This window comes from Blennius ocellaris, assembly GCF_963422515.1.
Source record: "Blennius ocellaris genome assembly, chromosome: 17".
Taxonomy (NCBI): Eukaryota; Metazoa; Chordata; class Actinopteri; order Blenniiformes; family Blenniidae; genus Blennius; species Blennius ocellaris.
The window spans coordinates 2090969-2114950 of NC_137666.1; the positions used below are offsets into that span (position 1 = coordinate 2090969).

Below are 23982 nucleotides of genomic sequence, written 5' to 3' on the forward strand. Positions count from 1 at the left end.
AGAAGGATTCCCCCGACTTCGTTGGATGGAGATTCAAAATTCAAATAACTTTGTTATGCAACAACAGTGGTGGGGCAGAGTCGGAGGAACCTTAGAAGTAGAACCCCAACTATCGTTTTTTGCAAAGTAGTGTGTTACATTTCACTCGGCCTTTAAACGCTGCGGGTACACCGACTGCATTCACCACGTGCGAATCCAAATGTTTAATGAGTCGGGAAACGCGTCGGGAAAAGAAAGGCAAAAAAAAACTAGAAGGACCCACGCTGAACCCGAAAGGACACGTATCCAAATTAAAGAACATTTCTTTGCGGCGCCCGCCCGTCGTGTGGTTAACGGCTTGTTTGTGTTTCCCTGCAGATGGAGGTGGATGCAGACGACAAGCGCCATCGCACACGATCCAAAGGTACCCGCACGCCTCTACACCTGCACGCATGGGCGGGCGCCGCCATTCAGGGTGACCTTTATTCCCCTTAACACACACACACACACACACCACTGCACAAATCTGACTGTCACACTCCAGTCGCCCCTCCATCCTGCATTGTATATGGAACTCCCAGTAATGCTAAAAGTCTGATTTAAGGCGCTTTTTTGTTTGAAAAGAAATACCCCCTCCCCCCTCCCCCCCCCCCCCCCCCCCCCCCCGGCCTTGTCTTCCCGTCTCGGCCACATGGAACTTGAATCCGATCGCTGAAACTTGTTAATTAGCCTCGGTCAGCCCCGTCCTGTCACATCTAACACAAGGTGCCCATCAAAGCGACGCCTTGATTTATATTTGATCAGAAAGTTCCGGGCGTCTTTGCCCAAACAAGGGAAGACGTGACGACCATTGTTCCGACATGTGGCGGATCAAACGGACCGCGAGCTGAATAATGGAGGTGATGATCACGTTTTTTTTTTTTTATCGAGGTCGATAAAGTCCTCTGATGCCGGACAGTGACGGGCCGAAGATGGAAGTCATCTTTAAAGCCTTGCCGGGGAATCATATCGCCTTTGACATGAGCTGCTCTGAAGCGCTGTGGCGGAGCAGCAAAGTCAGACTTTACTGGATAGAGTGGTGTATGTTTTTGTTTTTTGGGGGTTTTTTTCATGGCAAAACATGAAGTTAAACTGAGTTTCCTACATAAGCAGCCATAATAATGATCCCATACAGATTTAGTTTTTTAATTATGTACTTTTCTGGTCAAAATGTAGTAATTTTGGCATTTGACAACATTAAAAATACCCTCTTTTTTTTTTGCATGTTGATTAATTAATTGACCTAAGATACACAAAAGTGAGTTTTTCCAAAATGTACATTTGAGTCTGTTTTGGGTTTTGGCAATTTGCTGTTTTCATACATAATCTATAACCGCGCGTGCTATCGTGCCATAACAAATGGTTGTTCTTCCTAAATCATCCATTTATTATTATCAGACAGGTTATTTATGCATGCTCATGCTGTACATATTTTAGGCATCCTTTGAAAGCATGAAATATAAACAAATGAGGATTAAGCCCAACCTTGTGTTAAAGCTTGAAATGAATTTTTAGGTTGGATTTTGCCGGAGTCTCGATATAAAAAAAAAAAAAAAAGCTGTCAAGGCGTATTAGTCTGTGTACAGTTTAACAGCCCTTAATGTTATTCGATTGTAAAACGCATCAAAACTAAATATAAACACGACATAGTGACCATTTGTCTTGAATTCAGCTGCACTGCTGTTGGCGCTCGCGTGGCGTGAAGGTAATAATGAACTCTCCTCAGATCGAGTTGATTTGCTCAACACTTAGGAAATTAAAGAAGTCGCCGCCAACAAAAAAAAAAAGACAAAACAAATAATAGCATGGGTGTAATGTAGTCGAAGGAAGCCAGCGATCGAAAGGGCAAAAGCTCAGGAACAATAAAATAGACCAGCTCCTGCAATGAAGACGACGTTTTATTGTGTTTTATTATTTAAGCGTGACCACGCATTTGTTCAATTGGTGATATAAAAGGTGTTACAATATCAAAGGTGTAATGGCTTTTTTTACGTAAAACTTTTTTTATGAGTACAAATGGTCCGTGCAGTATCGGAGCCGATACCGGTATCGGTATCGGTATCAGTATCGGTGCATCTCCACTGTTGTACCTAAAGCATCGTGAAGTCAGTCATGTTACATAATTGTAATCATAATATCTCTCTCTCTCTCTCTCTCTCTCTCTCTCAGTGCCTGTGGATCCAGCATTAACGGAGCTTTTCAGGTCAGTGAAATTGAAAAAGTGCACTTCAGAGGCTAAACACACAAAACGGCATTAACGCAAATGCACAGACGGGCGGAAAACAGCCGAAGAGTTACACTTTGTACACACACACACACACACACACACACACACACACACACACACACACACACACACACACACACACACACACCTTGTTGTGTTACCTCTTTCTAAATTAAAGTCAAACTCTCACTTTGCACTTTCACGTTCCCACCTTGCTGCTTTCACGTCCCTTTTTTTTTTTATTCTTTCCCTTTTTTCCACTCCATTCCTTCTCATTTCTCCAGCCGTGGAGAGATACTCCAGATTATTTCCCCCTCTCTCTCTGTACCCCCCGCGCTTTACCCCTCTCACTCGCTCTTTCATCCGTCGGACACATTAAACATCGCCAAAAGACGATAACGGCAGAAGAGAAAGCGCCAAACTCCCATCTTCCCTTTCGGTAATCCAGTCTCTACTCGTATGAAATATTAAATAAGAGGGTTTCTCCACTTTTAATCATCCAAATAGAGGAACTAAATAATTCTGTTTTTGGTTCATGTACTTGATGATATTTAGCACGATAGTCAATTATCCATTTATTACCCAAGCAGCACAACTTCCCCTCTCTCCCTGTACGCCTACAGCTCCGCAGTTCTCGTCGGGTGAGTCGAGTGGGCGGAAGGTAGAATGCGGCATTGCTTCAAATTTGAAGGATTTTCTTTGTCACGGCGAAGGAAGTTGCCTCTTTGTTTGCGCTGGAGAGCTATTGTCATTTATTAAGAGCGCCAATCCATTACAAAAAGGAATTAAGTTTCAGGTGCTCGATTGCGTTCGACTCCAGGAGCTCCGGATAGGATCTCGTATTTGTAGGTTTTTCAATTCTAGATTCTCGCCCGCGAATGTGCAGAGACGTCCAGGGTCAGTAGATACGACGGCCGTCATCCGATGACATAAGCTCTTGAGTTGACCTTGATAAAAAAAAAAAGAAAGAGATTCACTGGGATCTATTGATCCATTGATCCACAAGAGCTGTAAAGAGTAAAGATGCTCGCTCAGTCGATAGTATAGGCGTCCATTGACAACCGCGCTCATTTCTTAAATGACCTTGACAAGTGACGCTCAGCTCGGTAAAAATGAAACGGACTCGAGGAAAGAAATGTTTGCAGGAACAGGAAGTGCCACGACAGAGTCTTAAAGTCCTAGTGAAATGAAAATTCGACCTCCAAAACACTCTGGCTGTCGCTTCTAGGGACATTGTCATGCGAACTGGCTAAAGGGTAAAATGTTAAAACACGGCAATCTGCGAGAAAATAGCCGATAAACAGCGGTATTTCCTCTGCTGGGCGGAGCTTCTGACAATAATAGAGCGACATCACGAGTTGTGCACACGCCCAAGTTGTGTTTACATTATGGAGGATCAGAGTTTTGACCACGAAGAGGCTGAATTTAACCATATTTCATCATCATCGGGCGTTTCAAGTCCAGTGATTGATGAAGAAGACACAGAATGTGTCGTTCTGCCATCGGTGACCCCGTCTGGAACATGTTTGAGGAAGCAGAAGACGCTTCGTCCTCCATTCGTCCTCGTCTCCTCGCCTCAGCAGCCGCCACTTTTCACCTTTGAGGCTTTGAAGCTCCTGACTTTTGGCAGAACGACCGGCTTCCTGGTTCCAGCATGTCGAAGCGCTTTTCCCATTACTTGATCGTCTACTAGCCGCCCGAGCTAGTGGCTCCTGCTAGCCGCTAGTGGCGAGCTAGCGGCTCCCGCCACCCGTGCCCCTTTTCTCCTCTCTCGGTCTCTTCCAGGCTCAATCTTTCATCAAGGCTCATAAAACGCCGACTATAACTTCAAAACACTGTAAAAACTTGGATATTTAAGAGGAAACAAGCCGATATAAACACAACAGATCGAGATCTGCACAACTCTTGACGTCACGCCCACGAAGAAGAAGGATTCCCCGACTTCCTCGGCTGGAGATTCAAAATTCAAATAACTTTGTTATGCGACAACCGTGGTGGGGCAGAGTCGGAGGAACCTTAGAAGTAGAACCCCAACTATTTGTTTTTTGGCCCCGCTGGCCTTATGTTTCACACCCCTGCTTCACTCAACACCGTTTTCACCGTTTTAATTAATTTGCCAAAATACAACATTAAAAAGACAATCTCTGCTTTAAATAGTTTTTTTTGTTTGTGCCTCTTAATTTAAACACCCCAACATGTTGCCTTGTCGTCTGGAGCCGTTTCGCTCGCTGTGTTGCGCAGGACCAAGATAACGATAACTAATTCCAAAGTTTACCTTGCATTTGCCGCAGAGGCGCCAGTAGTTTCACGGATATTTACGCCGTTAAGTAGGAACTGTTTGGAAATTCAAGGGTGTGTATTCCAGTGTCCTCTACTTGTCTTTGCGAGTTGTTTCCACCTCGGTAATATGTGAATTTCATTTTGTCCTTGGCTGTGTGTTCGGGGCTGGTCGGAGCCAAGATAAGGGTCCTTGCCTACCTATATATCAATAAATAATATTCCACCTGGAAGATTACTGTGTTGCCTTTAGCTGATATCCATAGATAGTACAAGGTGTACTCTCTCTCTCTCGCTCTCTCTCTTTCGCTCTCTCCCGTTTCTCCCTCTCTCATCTCCCAATCCTCCGCTCTCCTCCACTTTCACTCTTTCACTGTTTCCTATCGTTCTCACCTCCTTCTAAACCCCTCCTCCATCCAGTCTCTCTCTCTCCCTCTCTCTCCCTCTCTCTCCCTCTCTCCCTCCCTCACTGTGCTGCTGCCGCCTGCAGATAGTAATTAATCAGTGGATCGATGTGGAGCCTATCTCAGGGCTGAGGCGTCTATAATGTCGATAATGCCGCTCGATGGCGTCTCTCCCCGGAGAGCTGATAGTCTCCGGGGCGAACACGCTTGACTTTGCATCGAGCAGCAAGAGCGGCTCGGACGCCGGGAGTCACGGGCGTCTCGCGCTTGTTTCACGCAACTTTTATTGCCCGTGACCTCCTACGTCACCGTGCACGAGGTGGAGGTGGAGGTGGAGCTGGGGAAAGGACAAACCCCAACGACAAACTGACCAAAGGCCGAACGGCAAGCGTGTGCGATTGAAAGTTTCCGCCGCGACAATGGAAATATGGAGTGGCGGCGATTGAGGGGTGGAAATATATTTGACTCATAAGGATGTGGTCAGCGGCGGAAATCCGACACCTGCTCATGTCGGGGACATTTCCAATTCCAAATATCCTATTTCCTAAATAGATTTGTTCATCTTCAGTTCACAAGCGGCTGCAGGTGCCAAGTTTTTTCAAATATCACCATAATAACCACTTCAAACTACGTTTTTTTTTTTTTACCGTGATACTATAGATAATAATAGCATGTCTGGAATAAGTGTGCCCAAGTGATTTCCTCACTATAGCAAAATGATTTAGTTCCCTTGACCTCGTTTTCTGTTGATTTCAGTGCAAGATGGGAAAGTCTAGTCGACTTCTAAACCTTTGAAAATCCTAATCAGTGAATAAGCTCCTAGCAGAATGTATACGATGCAGAATGTTTGTAGATTTTGGGCATAAACAAGAAAATTGTAATGGAAATTAATGAAAAGTTATGTTAATTGGGTACATTTCCAGTTTATTTTTTTGTTATTGACAATTTTCTCACCCGAATTTTTACTTTATTGCTTGGCTAAGCTGTTTGGCTCTCAGGGTGATCCGATGTAAATCAGATGATGCTCATCAATATGCTTCACAAAAAAACTACTTTTTTCAACTCTGCAACTCACATTATTCATTTAGGAAGGAGACGACAAGCCAACAATAAAATTTTAACACAACAGTGACAAATTTGAAGCTCAATAAGGCTCAAAACTCTGATTAATACACATAAATCAGGTGATTATTGAGGATCTATTAAGCGTTGAAGATCATAAATTCACCTGAAAGGAGAACGTGATGCTGTCATTTAATTGAGGGGGGAAAAAAAGAATAAATTCCACATTTGAAGGGAAGTGAGGGAAAGCAATTATGCATGGCGGCACCAAATTGATAAACTTCCAGGAGTTTGCATGTTCTTCAGTTTTTTCCTGCTTTTTCCAGTTTCCTCTCACGCCACAGAGACTGCAGGTTAATTGGAGCCTCTGAATAGGTGTTAATGTGTGCAAGCTGTCGGGCTCCGGTGACGGACCGCCCATTTGGCTGCAGCCTCCCGCACAATTGGACAAAGCGCGTGCAGACAACAGATTGATGGGAGCGAGACAACAATTCCGGTGGTTTCAGCAGGGCGGATGCATTAATTGGATCCCGTGCCTCGACACGAACATATGAGCGCCGTCTCCTCAGATCGGATGTCCGCTCCTCCGACGCCAGTCTATTCGAAACCGACTGGAAACGCGTCGCCCTTTAGACAGACGCCCGGGTGTCGGTGCGGGTTTGTTGTTAATGCGGCGTTTTGGAGGCGTCGGAGCACGTGGCCGTGTGTCACTGCGGCTGCCTTCATCTTCGCAATGACAAAAAAAAAAAAAAAAAAAAAAAGCAGCAAAGACATCAACCGGTGAAGACATCCCTCCGAAAGCTCCAATTACATGGATGAATTTCCTTTATGAAAGGAAGAAAAAAAAAGAGTGAAGGTAGCTTTAAGAGAGACCCCCATCTCAATAAAACCCCATCATGGTTTTCCTTCTATGGGTGGAGGAGGGAGGGAGGGAACGCGGCACTGAGAGCTCACAGCATAAACATTCCCTCCACATCTCCTGTGTCATTTGCATATTTACAGTCTGCCATGCTAATCATGTTTATTGGGGTGTATAAGCACTGCGCATGAGCTCAGTGGGGAAGGAGAGCTTTGTGCCGGTGACTGGATGGTGGAGACGCCAGGATGAAAAATGCCCCTCAAATAACCCCCCCCTGCCCGCCCCCCGCCCCCCCCCGCCCTCCCTGTTTCTGGGAATAAATGCTTCTTCCTGCGGTAATCCAATTTCAAAAGACAAAAAGAGCCCTCTTACATAACGAGGACAGCGCAGGCTTTTGCTAATTATGGTGTTAATGCACACTGACGAATTCCCCAGATTTCAAACAAAGGCCAAGATTTGAGCAGATATTTTTGGTTTGGTTGTTATTTGGGGGGGGGGGGGGGGGGGGGAGTGTCAGTCTGACGGTACCAGAAATAGTCCCGAGTCCATAATCGCACAGAGTCGGCGGCTCGCTGCAATGTAATGAATGTAACGTGCAAAAATGTACATAAACCGTAAAGGAAAGGTTTTCAAGGTGTGGCCGGCTGGCCGAGGTAAACACTTCACTCCATTTTTTTTGCTTATATAAATCAGGGGAAAAAAAGGAAAAATTCAAGGAAATCCGATACAGATTTTGCGAAATTTCACCTTGAACGCGCAAGATTTGATTGTCGGGGACTCGTGTGCTTTCCAGCTGAAGTGTTGAGAACAGTTAAGTACGGGGGATAAGTTGGAAAGCCTCTCATTTCTCCCAGTTCTGCCTTCATAAAGGAGACACGGCGTTGTCCTCTGCTGCTCTTACTGAGGACTTCGCTCTCGTTTTCTCGTCGTATTTATTCTGACGGCGGCGTGTCGGGAACGCCACGCCACAGAAAATGGCTGCGTCGGGTCAGAATTTGTCATTCTTCTTCTTTTTTTCCCCCCCAAGTTTCACGTTTAACGTTTTTAAAACTCGTCTTAAAACACATTTTTATTCTTTGGCTTTTACCTCAGCGTGAGACTCTGGTCTGGTTTTAGTGCCTTCGTTTTTTGTTTTTTTTTTTTTTTTTTGTTTTAACCTTTTATGTTTTGTTTAATTGTTTTAACATCTTATTGTTTTTATTGTTTTAATGTTTTTATTTTGCGACTTATATTTTTATTTACAATGTACAGCACTTTGTTTCAGCTGCGGCTGCTTAAAAGCGCTTTATAAATAAAGTTGATTGATTGATAAATAAAGGTTATAATAATAATTTTAAAAAAGCATTCAGGCCTCGTCGCGTCTTGATTAGTTTAGTTTTCAAGCAACAAAATGATCTGAAAAATCAATTGTCGATTAAGCGCAATTAGTTCCAGTTCGCTTAGCGTGGACTGAAATGCAACTTGGATGGACGTTTGGAAAAGATAGTGCGAGTTTAATAGAAACTGCAGGTTTTAGAAAAAAAGAAAGAAAGATGCTTAATTGGATATAATAATCGCGTTCATGTGACGTAGCAGCAGGAACCGGCGCATCAATTAAGATCCTGACGCAGCGTCTCGGGGGATTAAAGCTTCGGCTTGGCCTCTATAAGTTTGGTGGGATTATGGCTGGTAAAATAGCCTGATGCTGCAACCTTGGCGGGGTGGGGGAAATTAATTTGGATGTTCTATTAGAACTGAATGCTGTTCTCCAGCCATTTAAACCTAATCTTGCTTTTTTTTTTTTTTTTTTTTTGTAACCGCGAGTATCGAAGAGGCCACAGGAGTACACGTGGACGTTTTCTACAACCTACACATGTGACCTTTTTTCTGGCTTCCTGCTCTACGTGTGACCAGATCTGGTTTTCACGCACGCCGACACCTCTAATTGGAACATCTGCGCAAACATGCTAAAGTGACAAATCCACAGCATCCGGACAGTTCTTTGCGTGTACATTGTGTGGATGCAAATCGCAATTATAAGTTGCTTGGATCCAAACTAAAACACGAACAGATCATCAATCATTAAAGGCAAACAGTTGGTCCGGCTCCAGTCTCTTTCCTTGGTTTATTTCTGTACTTTGCTCGTTTAAAAAAGGTAAAAAAAACAAAACAAAACACTGAAAGCATCAGAAGTCAGGGACAGTTTTGATGTAAACACCTGAATTTGATATAAACACCTAAATTACGGTTTCAAAGTGTTTCAGAAAGCCTGAGTTGCGTCACGTGGAATTTTTGCCGCGGGTCTCAGCCAAGACAAAATCCTCCAAATCCAGTCAGACACCTGATTTCCAGCGATAAGTCCAAATTCTTCACTCGTGTGGCGAGGGGTCTGGCTTGGGGAGTCCCATCTTTTTGGTGAAGGCAGCTTGAAAAAGAAAAATGAATGCGGTGAGGTATAGCGGAATCCTTTTTTCTCCTGTTACCCACAGAGTCTTATCTCCAGAATTATGTGGTGGAGAGCCGTTCCAACAGTCCCGACTTGTCACCCCCATTAGAACACTTGGAGGGGGGGGGGAGGGTGAGCTCGGGCATGCTGTCCATGCCAGAGTGACCAACACAGCCATGTTGGCTGACTTGATGGCAAATGCCGGTTGCAGTGGGATTCCGTCCCACGGCGGAGCTTGAGCAGACTGTTGACCGCCATTAGGTGGAGGTGGCCGGACTGTTGGGACTGTGCATGGCAAAGGAAAGGAAAGAAAAGACGAGCCGTTTTTAACATTTGGCCCGGGGGGGGGGAAGATGTGAAAGTTCCTTTTTGATGGGACGATACCCGGCACCGCTCCTCATCCCACAAATGCGTAACCAGTACAAATGTGGCGTGATATAAACAGGCTTTCCTTACTTTTTGTTTGTAGTTTTCGGAAATAATTGGAAATAATACACTTGAATTTTACATTTAAGAGGAAGAAATGTGGCGTTTCATTATAGGAAGTGCAACACTGAATAACAAAGGGACAGTGAAGCATGAAAATAATCAAGATTACAAATTATTTTGGTGATTTTTCGCAAAAAAAAAGTGTCGTGGTCAACATATAAAAAAAATGTATTGAATGTGCAGATGTTGGATCTACATCTGTGTGTACATTCCCTCACACAACAGGTTGACAAAGTGCGATTGGTTGTCAAAAACCTTAGTCCCCCCCCGCTAATCGATTTCTATTCAAAACACTGTGTAAAGTGGATCATTTCTATTACATCTGGGCTTCAGAAGCAGATTTCCACCGGGATGTCAGTGCTCTTGTCAACGCAGTGACCGAGTGGCTCCATGGGGAGGGGGGGAGGGGGGGGGGGGGGTCGGCTTCAATCGTCGGCCTCAGAGCTGAAACGTGGCCGAGCCGATCGACGTAATGAAACGATTCAATATTATTGCGCAACGCGACGAGCTCACGCCGTAAATCCCCCGGCCAATCGCATCCCCTCGCCTGCCGCCGCCTTTGTCTCACCCGCTCGCTCGCCCCCCCCCCATCCCTATTACGCGCCATTCTCTCCGGTGATGGAGCGAGTGAGATCAGTCTGTGTTATAATTACTTGCCCTTGTCTGCTCGGGGTCATTACTCCGAGCCGTCCACCTCAGCCTTCGCCGCGGCGTCTGCTGTTGCCGCCGGCCAGGCTCCCGTCCCCCGCAGGCCGTTCTCTACGCGTCGCTGCGGGGGGGGGTCGCGACGAGGCACCGTCGAATCGATCCGAGAGCCGGCCAGCGCCTCGGTATGAGCCCCCCCCCCCCTTATTTAATATTCTCCGTCTGATTCTACACGCGTCGGATAATTAAAGACGACTAAAACAAACATGAAGATATCAGTTCATCCGCCTGAGACGCCCTTTCTGTTTAGTCTTTCTGCCTTTGGTCTCTTCTTTCCTTCCTTCCTTCCTCCTCTTTCTTCTTCTTGACATTCCTCCTCGCTGCTTCTTCCTGTCTCTCTCTCTTTTTTTTTTTTTTTTTTTAAACTTCCCCTTTCCCTCCTAACACTCTGTTCCTTCCCGCTCTCCTTTCTCTTCCCCCGTCTCCCTCTCTCTCTCGGCTGTCTCTGGCAGAGCTAATTCCCTCTTCAGATGGCGCCGCTCTCATTTGCATACTTATCAAAGTGTTTGGACTATCCGACAGAAGCTGTAGGAAGGTGGGGTCATTAATATGTTAATTAGCCTTCACCGCCACCCCCCCAACCCCCCCCCCACCCCCTTCTTCCTCCATCCTTTTTCTTCCACCGCGCCTTTCGACGTCGGCGTGCCATCCATACATCCTCCACCTCTCAGCTCTTCGCAATCACCTTTGAATGCCTGAATATCCTCCGAGGCCTGGTAAATGCCGCAAGCCTCCGTCGACACCCACCTCTGGGGGTTAGCGGAGGTTTACAGACATCCACTGTTGCTCGTGCGCGCCTCGTGTGATCCCGGCAATTTTCACGTCTGTGGTCTTGCATTTTACCAGCATTTGCGATCTGGTTGCGCAATCGAGCGCATATTGTCCCGTAATTGCCTGAGCGACTGTAACAAGGCGCGACAAGCCCGTCGGTCTCTGGATTTCTCGAAATGATGAAGCAATGTCGACGATCTCGTTTCCCGTCCTGCCAACACCAAACCCGAGAGTAACTGTAATAACGGAGTAACGACGTGTATAAGGCTGCCGTTTGACGGTCAACCAGCCTCGTGTCAGAAATGTGTGGCGTTGAATGCCGAGGCTCCGGACGTTGAAAGCGTCCTCAGTTCATACTGTGAATGTTGGAGCATCGGGAGCATTGAGGCATCGATTTCAGGAAGTCCAGGTAATTCAGGATGTGATGGAATGTGAAACATGGTCAACGTTTCCGCTCTCGTCACTGAGCTGTGTTGTTTGTTCACAGCTCATTCAGAAGAATTACTTCCAAGGAGTTTCCATTGGATATGTTGGGGGGGGGGGGGGGGGGGGGGGGGACACGATACTCATTCATTGTGAAGCTTCAGGATAATAAAAAGGCAAAAAAAAAAAAGAAGGTATTATTTATTAATAATGTGGTGGGCAGTCATTTTAAGACGCTCCGGGGAGCTGATGGGGTCGAGGGTGTTGCTCAGGGACTCGCTGTAGTAACCTGTCTACTATTATCAAATATCCTCCGACCAACCATTTGTGCAAATTATTAAACAATTTTTTCATTTTTGTTCCGGTCATCATGACAACAGCTAACAGACTGACTCCCGTCGTCACACTAGTGAGATTGTTCTTGTGCCCGACTTAGTGGCAAGATGCAAAAATTACTATCCTCGGCGGCCGGTTAATTTTATCATCGTTCCTCTGCTTTTTTTTTTATTTTTTATTGCAGCGTAACTATTCCCGCACCGTCGGGAACACGGACACAAAAAAAAGCATGTGTGGGACGTTTGAGGACGTGTTGCTCCGAGTTTGTGTTCATGATTCGACTAACCGTGACTGGAAAAATCACCAAAAAAAAAAACCTGTGAACTAAAAATCCCATGCAAAGCGGATGGGAGAGCTCAGAGGAGGCGGCGCTGAGATCAAAGGAGAGGCTCACCTTAAAAGAGTGCTTAACCTGAACGATGTCCACAGTTTTGGTTTTATTCAAGAAGAATTAAAGGAAAACTGCGCCCTCGGATACCTGCGAGCGTGCGTGCCGTAGTGTGCACGCAGTGTGCACGCAGTGTGTTTTGGATCTTCAAACATATGTGCATCGTGGATTTGTCATTCTTTGCCCAGGCGATTGGCCGCGATGGCTCCGCTAATGCATCGCAGCTGATGTTAATCAAAAACGGCAGGCGAATTTATGAGCAAACGTCGGCACGAGGCATCCTGGGATTTGACGTCCTTGATGCTGTTTAAACTCTGCGACGTGTGTTTGTCTGCGTGGAAATGACACAATCCGCATAATTCAAACATTTATTCGGGCCGAGCGCCGGCGCGCGGAGGTGTGCGGTTCCTGGAATGAAAAGGAAACTTGGAAAATATTTCAACACTTTCTTTTTTTTTTTTTTCCAGCAGAGCAGAAATGTAACCAGGGGCTCGAGTGTTTTCTAAAGTAGGTTTCAGTAAGTCAGCCGGCGTAGTGGAGGCAGACGAACCGTTGCCACATTCTTCTTCACCAGTTTTGATTTTCGCCTTTCAAGGACAAATAGTAATTCAAACAGACCGTCTCCTGCTCCTACCTCCACCGATTCCTCCGTCTGCAGCCTGTTAAGTTGCGTTATCACAAAGACGCCTAAAATATAGAGTATAAATGTAGGGGGTTTTTTTTGTTGTTTTTTTTTCTTCCTTTTCATTCTGTACGTCCACTGAACAGAACGGGGGTTGTGTGGTCGGCCGGTCTGACATGGCAACGCTTTGATAATGATGATTGAAGGGGGAAAAAAAGGAAGCCAGAGAGATTAGACGAGACAAAAGGTGAGGTGAGGAGAGCCCTCCTACTTGTGCTTTACCAACTTCCAAAGCCCCACAAATCCAACCCGGCCTCGCTCTCTCTCTCTCTCTCTCTCTCTCTCTCTCTCTCTCTCTCTCTCCGAAGCCACACTTCTCCCTGCGCCGAACTGAGAGAGGGTGTTCAATTCAACCCACACAGGGGCCAGACTTAATAATTACTCTCACTTTGAACGCAATTTCCTGGCTGTGCGAGATGATTGACAGATTGCATCCGTGGTGTCAGGGGGGGCCAGCCACGCCCCGACTGACTAAGGCAGAAATTAGAGAACAGCGGGAGCTAAATTACACCTTAGCGGAGACCTCTGGCAAGAGGACAGGGAGGAAAGCATGATGAATGAGGAAAAGATCAGAACGGAAAGGTAGAGGGGTGAGTCGCGTGGGAGCATGGAGATGATTGGGGGAATAGCTCGGAAATACATTTGTAGCCCCTACACAAGCGAGCTAGCGCACGCACACACACACACACACACACACACACACAGATGCTGGTAGACACACAAAGGCGAGCACTGAGGTAATGGGTCTGCAGTACTATTGGAGTGCAAAGGGAGAGACACTTAAATGCCATCTCTGCAGTTGGGATGCTATTTACTCCCTCACACACACACACACACACACGTGCACACACACACACATGCACACAGTGTGAGTCCTCTCCGCTCCCTCTACTATGCCGTGCTCTCAAAGCACTCAGACTGATATGAGAGCGGCGAGCAAGCAGCAGAGAGTGGTACAATGAGTCTTAGGGTATCTACGGTGAAAGAGCGTAACAACAGCAGGATGTGGATGAGAAGAGTGCCAGATCTGAAGCAAATGGACAGCGTCGGCTGTGGTCACTCCACAGAAACTGCTCCCTTTATCAGTCCCGAGGCGTCGGCCGGGAGGTGGGGTGGGGGTGGGTGGGGGGTGGGGGGGGGGGAGTAGTATCGCGCCGTTGCCACTGCTGTCGTCACTCGCCGTGAAAAGAGCAAAACAACAAATTAAAAGTTGCCCACCGCTCAGCGAGTTTCAGGGAGGTTGCTTTGCAGGTCGGTGCATCCTCACCCCGCAACCGCAACCGTTTGCAGGAATGTACGTGACGCGTCACTGGACTGAGATTAGAGTCGGTCCGTTGGCCAGTTGGACGCCTTCATCGTCCATCCATCATATGTCGCACGACCGAGCGACACGATCACCCCATTACATCACGAGGAAGACTAATAAGGTTACGCCAACTGTGAGACTGACTGAGTTTCGTGGCTGGCTGATTGTTTCTCGAAGTTATATCACCGATCCCGCTCAACGTCACGACTGATAAAAAGTGAGGACTTTATGCAGGATGTTGTTTGAGAGTCTCATGAATTATTAGAGTATGGGAATGGTTGATTGAATGTCTCGTGGCTGAGGAAAGTTTTCCATTTGTTGGTCTTAATGCCTTTGTGATTTATCAAGTTTCCCATCAGTTGGTCAATGTTTCTTGGACACGCCGGTCCTCCACTGGTTGGCAGATGTCGGTGGTTTTTCCATTGGTTGGCGGATTATGCAATAACTGAGGAAAACATACGCTAAATGTCTCAGGCCTCAGAATTAAACCTTCTCTCACCCAAATCGCTCATCGATTGAACCTGTACCTTCAAAGCTTCGATGTTTTGGGTGAAATAATGATTACCGGAATTTCTGGATTTTTAATATGTGCCACGCCAACCGAATTTTAAAAGAAAAAAAGAGAGACATCTGAGTTACGTGATGCACCTGAACGCATCATCCGTCGGCAGCATGAATCTCGTCAACCAGCAAAGAAAAACACAAATTAGTCACGTGTCTAAGCCAGATTTTAAAGCGTGTGAAAACAGCACCGTCCTATAGTCTGGTAATTACGGTAATTAATGCTCTTTATTATAGGTTCCGTTGTCAATTGACCAGAACATTGATTTGGTGACCAGCATGCCGTAGGTCGTAATGCTTTCCTGCTTTGTGTTGCGTCTGTGAATATTTGTGTTTCTTGATAATGTGATGCTCATCCTACGGACACACAGACCTTGGAAGTGGCATTTATCACTGGATATCGCCTTGACGTGAAACCTTGAGTACAAGGATGAGCATATATTGTCTTTCTTCTTACATGGTCCTCCGCCGTGCCGGTTATCCTTGTTGGTATTCTCTTTATTAGATTAGTCAATAATACTTTTAATTCCAAATTTTCCAACCATCTTCCTTTTATTTGGATTTATTTGAATATTCATCATCCTGTGACTTTTGTCCACCAGCCTGGCAGATTTTTTTTTTTTTTTTTTTGCGGTCGCTTCTCAGGCCAAATGATATTTTACAAGTGAGAAGAGGAAGCCGAAATATACTATCGCTGTTGTGAATATATATAGATGTTCTCCGGCATTTCAGGGCGTTGCGGGCGGCTCGTGCCAAAGCCACTTGTGGCGCCTGACGTTCAAGCGTCAGCCTCGAAGAAAGACGCTTGTGCTGCTGTAGGTGCGCCTCCATCCGGGCTTCAAGGGCCCTCGACTGGAGCAGAGGCTTCAGAACAGGCTCTTCACCTGGAGGAAGTGGGGGGGTGGTGGTGGTGGTGGTGGTGGTGGTGGTGGGGGGGGGGGCAAAGGGCAGCGCACCGACACACATCGCATTCGCACGTACAGTACATTCACACCTCCCCGGGCTCTCGTAATGTGCGCTGACACAAATCCAGACACACACACACACACACACACACACACACACACACACACACACACACACACACACACACACACACACACACCTCCTGAGCCCTCATACACACACAACCTACTTCACATGTAGAGCAGCATTCCCAGCTGAGTGCCTCTCTCCAACCTGGCAATTTCAGCGGAAAGAGAATCCAGCTAAAGTACACAGGGCGTCATGCTGATTTCACAACGGGGGGGGGGGGAGGGAGGGGGGGGGGGAGGTTGAATGGCAGAATGGCCTCACCGCAGCCCCTCGTTACTGATCCCGCAAGATCCGACTCATCTATTTCAATGGCACTCCATCGTTTTGCACTTGTGCGCGTTGATACAAGTGGCGCCGGACTGCAGAAGTCCCCGCGGTTGTTTTTTTTTTTTTTTTCTTCACAATGTTGTCACAGCCGCGTCGGGCTGTTGACGTCGACGGCGGGACGCATTGTGTTATACGGGCGTGCGGACCCTCGCGTCCGGGGGTTGACGGCGAAGCATGTGCACTCCTCGATAGATTTCACGCACGGCGGCGTGCCGGCGGACACGCCATGTCTGACAGTGATGTTTTTTTGGGTGACATTTAGTTTCTGGGTTGCACAAGATGCTCCTATAAATGAATCATGAGTGAATCTGTGAGGTGTGAATAATAGATGGGAGGAGAGGTAAAAAACAAAGGAGTGCTGTTATTATTTGTTAATAAGACACTCTGGAGCATCGCTAACTAGATCTCATTACCTCGGTACTTGCAGGCATGCGTACACCCACAGCCACGCACACACACGTCTTCCCACCCACACACACACACACACACACCTTTTGCACACACCCCACATGCCAAACACATGCAGGAGTCTCTCGTTCTTGCGCGACTATTTTTACCTGTGAAGCCTGTCGTTGCCTAGCACTCTGTAATTACATCCCACACTCCACCGACGAATGATTAGAAGCAATGATGGATGGGTTAACGCCGTCACCTTAAGGATGCCTCGGTGCAAAGCTAATTATACGACCATACATGTGTCATATACCTGATACATGTGATAGCCCTCAGCTGCCATAACTGCGGAACAAGTGCGATAAAGGTGGACGTGGTGTCTCCTGCTAATCAACAGATAAGGCGTGATGAAGTAACTCGGCGGTTGATTAATAGGCCTTTGTGGCTCGGTAATGTCTTAAATATAGACACCCAGATTGACGGGGAGAGTTCCTTCACACTCCAGCTCCCCCCCCCCCAAAAAAAATAAAACTGTTGGCGGTGTTTTCTAGCGTATGAGTCAATACTAATATTCTAAAACATGTGCAGAGTTTGTGGAAGCTGCGTCTTTGAGTCGGTTGGGGTTTCACATCCCAGTCGAATTCTGTGCAAACATATATATACTGACACAAGTCTACTATGGACTTTTATGATTTATGATTTTATGCATATCGTTCATGCCATTCTTAATAATAACAAAGATTATTTATATTGTGAAAAAATAACTATCACTGCTCTCATAATTTCCATTTTCAAAGTAAATGATTAGACAAGTGAATTTATAAATGTGTATGTATGTCTATTTATATATATTTGCATGGGGTTGTTGTAAAGGCATCTTTTCGAAAATGCGCCATCTCCATGGAAACGAGGTCCGTCCCAAGTACACGTGAAAGTGTGCTGTAGCACGCTACGTTTTTTTTGTTGTTTTTTTTTAATTGCAGTTCAATGTAAAATCAAGAAGATATGTTAAATACGTCACTTTTTCTTCAGAAAGTCGGAACGTTAAAGCGTCTTTTTGCTTTTTCACTGTTTTTCCACCCAAGACTCCATGTTTATTGTGCCGTCTGAGCAGAGACTCGCCTTGGAGGAGCCTCACTTTGCTGCTGTCTGAACAGTAAATACACGCGTTTGCCAATTTGCTTGATAAAATCTTTGAATTGATTGAAGTCACACAGATGCAGCACGGATTTGCGTACAAACATTACCATTTATTTCACTTCCTCATTCGTTTTGAACGTTTATTATGAATGCACGTCTTCTGAGTTCCAATCAATTTGCGGTAGAGTCACACTGACCGGAAGCTTTTACTGTAAATAGATGTTTCTGTGGGAATCACAAGAAAAGTTGAAGAATACTGTCCATCTCCGATGTTACTAATCTTAATCCTATACCGCATAAACAATATAATGTATTCTACATTGTGACACAATTCAATTTTTTGGGGGGAGGGTACAGTACCTTATTATACAAAATCCCAAAACAACATTTTACTCATAAACACAGCAAAGATAAAAGTGTTGGCTTTGTTTTAATGAGGCAGGAACCACAGATGTACCTGGACCTCTGCCAGTGCTGGTAGATTCATTCAACACATCCTGAAGGTTCAGGAGTCGATAACAAAACAAAATGCAGTGATTTGGCTGCTAAACATAAGAGATATCTTCACATATTAACTTCGGAAACAGTCATAAATATTAGACAAAAGGGATTTTATTTGGAGCAATATTATTCCTCTGTGATATTGGAAAAAAAATGCATGCTTTAATAAAAAACAAAAACAACCACTTATCGCATTGCTTTCTTTCCAACGGTAGATGGGTTCACTTGGAAAAATCAATGTTTCTTGTTGCTGTGTTGAACTTCATTCAAAGATTTTGAGTTTAGCTTTATACTGAGTTCAAATTAAAAAAAAAATTAAAAAATCAGTTGGAATTCCATTGATTCAAGTCGTGGACCAGCTTTTAATGTAAACCTGATGCATTTTCCAGAGTGAAGGCATCGTCGGGGAAGTTCGGTTTTTTTAACATTGAAAGTCGTCAATTCATGTCAGTAGAACTCACATTTCCTAACAAATCTTCTCAGGCCTGTACGTTCGTTTAGATCCTTGCTTAAGGTTTTTCTGGGCGAGTGTTTTTTCAGGTCAAAAGTCATTTGGCATCAAGTTTGCGTCATCAAACATTTAAACGAAAATATGTGCTTTGTGTCTCTGGGGGGGGGGGGACCAAAACCAAAAAAATCAAGCGTAACTTCTTCTGTCTGTTCATTTGTTTCTTTAGCGACGTGCCATTTGTTTGGAGCATTCCACCAACAATCGATGCTCTGATTTCATCATTATCCTCCATGAAAACACTGTCAAAACTGTTTTGAGCTTTTCATTTGTTACCCTGCACTTTGTGGAAAATTTTCTGAACGTTCACTTGGGGTTTTTTGTTGTTGTTGTTTAGTTTTTTCTTTTCCCCGCCAGAAAAGATAGTACTATGGATTTTCTGTCGCGCGTGGCAACAAAGCCGTATGGACTTTGTGTCTCTGCGTAGACGATTTCGGTGCTGTTGGGATCAGGAGACGGCGTTTCACTGCTTATACATGCAAAGTGTGCATGCGTGTGGGTGTGCAGACGTGAACTGGGCGGCGGCGGCGGTGGGGGGGGGGGGTAAGGGGGTGGTGGTGGAAGGGGGGGGTTCTCGTTTATGATTGCCATGACTGCAGCTGGGGCTGTGGGCTGAGTAATTGCCTGTCTTGGTAGGGAGAGCGTGGTAGCGAGCTAAAAGTCAAGTGCTCTCTTCCTGCTGTAGACCTCATTTGGATTCCACATAGCTAGCTAGCGAGCTAGCGCCAGCCTTGGGCCTGTATTATTCATAGCTTGACAGATAGCTCTCACTAAAAGCATTGGAACTGGGCCAGGTGGTGATGGAGCGACAGGAGGAAGAGGCACTGCTGCACCTCGACTCTCCGCCTGGCAGGAGAGGAGGGGGAGGAGAGAGAGAGAGAGAGAGAGAGGAGGGTATAAGTAAAGGATATGGAAATTGTAGATAGAATGTAGCCGAGACGAGACGAGCGGCTTTAACGGAAACAGGCAACGGCGAAATGGGACGGAAGGAAAAGGAAGCGGGGGATGAGGAGGCTGAAAAGGTGAAGAGGGGGCAGAGGGCGAGCGAGGGAATCAGACGGAATTATCAGAGGGCCATGTGAAGCAAAGGAACGGTCCGAGTACAAGACATTAAAGGAGAGATAAAGCATTAGCGCTGTGAGTGAGGGGACAAAACGGAGAGGAAGACGAAGACGAAGAAGAAGAAGAAGAAGAAGAGGGGAACGTACAGCCATCCACCCCCGCCAAGCTCAGGAACCCCTCTTGCCTCCATGTGCAGAACCAGATAAGGTCGCATTAATCAAAATCTGCCACTTCCCCTTCCAAAAAAACACAGTCTATGCCATCAACCCCCCTCTGTGAAGTATCTGTCACCGAAACAGAAATTTCCATATTTAATGGGAAAGCTTTATATCGCCAAAAAGGCAGTGTGGGCTGAGGGTGAGGGGAACGGCGCCGGGCTGGTTCTGTCAGCCCCGTCGTTAGCTCGTACACTTTTCCACTGCGTGCCGAGTCCCCCGGGCTCCATCTCGGTTTGGCTCCGATACGTTTCTTTATCTCCTCGGCGGCGTCGCGGAGCCGGACGAACATCGCCCCTCGTCTCGCACGACGACAGTGACGGTCGCGGGAGCGCTGCTTTCGAAAATAGCGGTTTTCTTTCCCGCTCGCACGTCGGTGCAGAAATGTGTTAAATGTGTTCAAAAGCTTCTTGGGATTTATTTCAACAAAAGGTTGAAAATGTCAGATTTTTATTTTTTTTTCCAACAGTAATGGCAAACATCTCAGGCTAATTGTGACTGTGGTTACGCTTGCACCATTTCTATTCCAAACTCAGCACTGCCCCCTTGAGACTCCCAGCGGTACTGCAACAGTTGGTCCGCGTCTTTTAAGCCCTCGTAAAACAACGAGGCCTTCCCCAATCTCCGCCCCCAATTATTCAGGATGAGGATTCACCAGCTCCCACACTTGTCAGGGAGAGTTCAATCACAGAAATGGCATCAAAGACGAACGACTTTACAGTTCAAAGATAGAAGTCCTGCTAACGGAGATCAAAAAAAAAAAAAAAAAGAGGATAAAAGATCTGTTTTTGCTGTGTCAGCAGCAGATTTGAAGCACCCAAGAAATCCAAGCAGTGGGGGAAAAAAAATAACAAGTACTGTAAATGCCATGTAGCAGGGGTGAAAAGTTCATATTAGGATTAAATATCATCAAAAAAAAACCCTCAATAATAAATCTGTGTCTTCGTGGAACGCGGAAAAAAAATCTCCCCGATTGTATTTCGCATTTTACAGACTTAAAACCGGCTGATGTTGCATTTGGACACGGTTGCCGAGTTCGGTTGATCTTTGGGAGTATTTCATGCTACCCATTCAGACTTGGCTAATAAACAGGCGTTTAATGATAATTAAAATGTGTAATCGTAGCAGTGGCTTTGCGAAATTGTACAGCATTTCACCAGCAAACTGGTAACCGTTCCTAATTGTAACAATACTGTATTGTCTTTTCCGCATCGGCGCCTGCTTTTTCTTTTTTTCTTTTTTCTTTTCTAGCACATTAAAAGTAATAGTGCTATTATCCCGCCGCACAGCCTGTCCTCGCGTGAACCTCTGATGCCTTCACACGCTTTGAAAGCGTCTCCATACCGCCAAACGCCAAATTTACACTGACATCCACATGCAACTGCTTCTCCAATGTCAATTGTTTATCCCAACCCCCATGCACGCCTTTGTATTCTCTCCCCTTTATTTACCTCCCACAAGCCTGTGAACTCCCTTTCTGACACAACCCGGCCTCAGATAAACAGGTGGTGTTTATGAGATTTTTCTTCTTTTTTTTTTTTCTTCTCTTTTTTTTTTTTTCTCCCCCTCTCTGTCCTTTTTTTTTTTTTTTTTTTTTTTTCATAACTGCCTCCCCGAGGAAAGGCATCAAAGGGAATAACAGATCATGTGCAGTGAGCGCGGAGCGTGCCAGGGGGACATGGGCATGAAGAGGGGAGGTGGGGGTGGGGGTGGGTTGGGGGGCGGGGGGGTAGTGGGCAGCTGCTCGGGGCCAGCTCGAGGGCCCGGGCGCATCCTGACCTCTGACCTCTGAACCCCTGCGCAGCATCCACCCCCCTCCTCCTCCACCCCTCCCCTCCCACCTCCGGCCAGCCCTCCTCTCAGAGCAGCTGCCAACTAAATTACATCAATGTCAAAGAGACTTCCTCTTTCTCTTCCTCTTCCTCTTCCTCTTCCTCTTCCTCTTCCTCTTCCTCCTCCGTCGGAGAGATGGGGCTCGGTAAAAATTACACGAGAGGGGGTGTCACGTAAAAGCCCCAAAACTTCCTCCTGTGTGTGCGATTCATTTTATTTTAATTTTGTCATTTTCATCAGATTTCACAAAAAGATCAAAAGCAGCTGTAATACTGTAATGCGGAAAAAAAAATGCATATTTTTACTGTTATGATTCTTCTAAAATAGCTTCATGATGCTTTTTTTTTGTTTTTTGGAGCAATAGCTGTGTCTATATGGCCTTTTTTTTGTAATAATTCGGATTGTACTTAAAAAAAATTATCTAATGTGCAGGATTATGTGCATCAGTGATATCATCCCTTCCAATCAGTGGATCCATTCCGTACTACATTGCATTGTGAATTTGGCCACTGGTCCCACGCCCAGCTTTAACCCGCCAAAATGGATTTATCAGCTCGACTAATCCAGCTGTAGATCCACAAACCTCCACTCAAGTCAGAGGTTTACAACACTCTCTCCATTCACGTTGTAATTTAAACTGGACGGATCCAATCGAATCAAGAAGTTACAGTACATAGGCCACTTTTTTTTTCTTTTTTTTATCAGTACCCATAAAGTTGACTGAGGTCCACTGATGTTCCAAGAAAAAAGAAACAGTGAGATGCGTCTCTTCCGGTGGTTCTAAATCAGTCATCATTAGCTAACATGAGATATCAGTCAGGCTCACGCAGTCCCTTAAATGACTCCTGAAAGCTTGACAAAAGGTGTTGGTAATATTCAGTGCCTGCAGGAAACTTCCCCCTCGTGATCGCTATGATTAAAATTGAATCAAATTCCACAAGGTTGGTAATTTGTCAGAATTTCCCCGCAATCGCTCCACATTCACGGCTATTTCGAAGGACTAAGATGGTAGGCGTCATGCCGAGTGATTGGGCGTCAAATTTGTCAATTTCCTGCAAAGAAAAGGTTGCAAATTCAATTTTTTTTTTTTTTAGAAAACAGGGTTAGAAAAATCAGCAGTTGCATAAAAACGGGGGAACTTGGAGGTACAGAATACTGAATGTCTAAAATTACATAAATAAAGTGTTGGTATATATATAAAAAAAAAAAAATATCCATGAATCCATCAAGGGTTAAACAGCAGTGTTTTGTAAACGATGTCCAGAAATGCACGGAATAGATGGCAGAAACACTGTAAATTATATATATATACAGAATAGCGAGCACAAGGACACTCGTATGGACGGACAAGGAAGTTGGTTTGGTATTCCGGGTGTCAACTATAGAACTAGCGACCCCAGCAGAATATGAGACTGCGAGCCGCCATTAGCCAAAAGAAACCGCGGGAAAAAGCCCTCGTGTCGCTTGCAAGAAAGTGGAGACAAAAGAACGCAGTGGAGATGAAACCGCCGCGTTTTTATGTGTTTTTAAACGGAGCAGTTTGGAGTGCACAACACCTCAGGTGTTTAGCAGCAAATGACCCTGAAGCTGCCAAATGCCCCGCTCGTGATGAGTTTCTCGCCTCCTTAGGTTCCCTGGCTCCACCAGCCGGCTCCACCTGTGCTCCGTCAGCTCTGTGCAGAGAGGGGAGGAGAGAGGAAGAGGGGGGGGACCCAGAGAGAAGAGCCAAACCATTTATTGAGCGGGGACAAAAGTAGTCTGGATTTTAAGGGGTGTAGGTTTTGGTTTTGTTTTTTTAGTGTTTAGGTAAGTCGACATTTAAATTTTTTTTTTTAAATTTAGGTCACCAAACTACAATTTTTATACATTTCCAACGGTAAAAATCTGCGAATCTCTTCAGTAACGCATCCAAGAGAGGCTGTTTTATTAGAACAACCTATCAAATGACCCTTCATCCAACTTACAGCCAATCATTCTGGTTGTACTGAAACATTTCTTCGTTTTTTTTTTTTTTTAGACCAATCTCGAAATTGAA

At 45.6% G+C, this 23982-nt stretch overlaps 1 protein-coding gene across 1 annotated transcript in view; it reads left to right on the forward strand.

The window, feature by feature from the left end:
• Positions 1–357: 357 nt before the first annotated feature.
• Positions 358–23982, forward strand: part of myt1lb (myelin transcription factor 1-like, b) — a gene marked incomplete at both ends in the record, with an annotated part of 81814 nt that continues 58189 nt past the window's right edge. Inside the window, 2 exon segments of the mRNA XM_080513346.1 lie at positions 358–403; positions 2188–2221. Of these exon segments, the coding sequence (XP_080369472.1) occupies positions 358–403; positions 2188–2221 (80 nt within the window).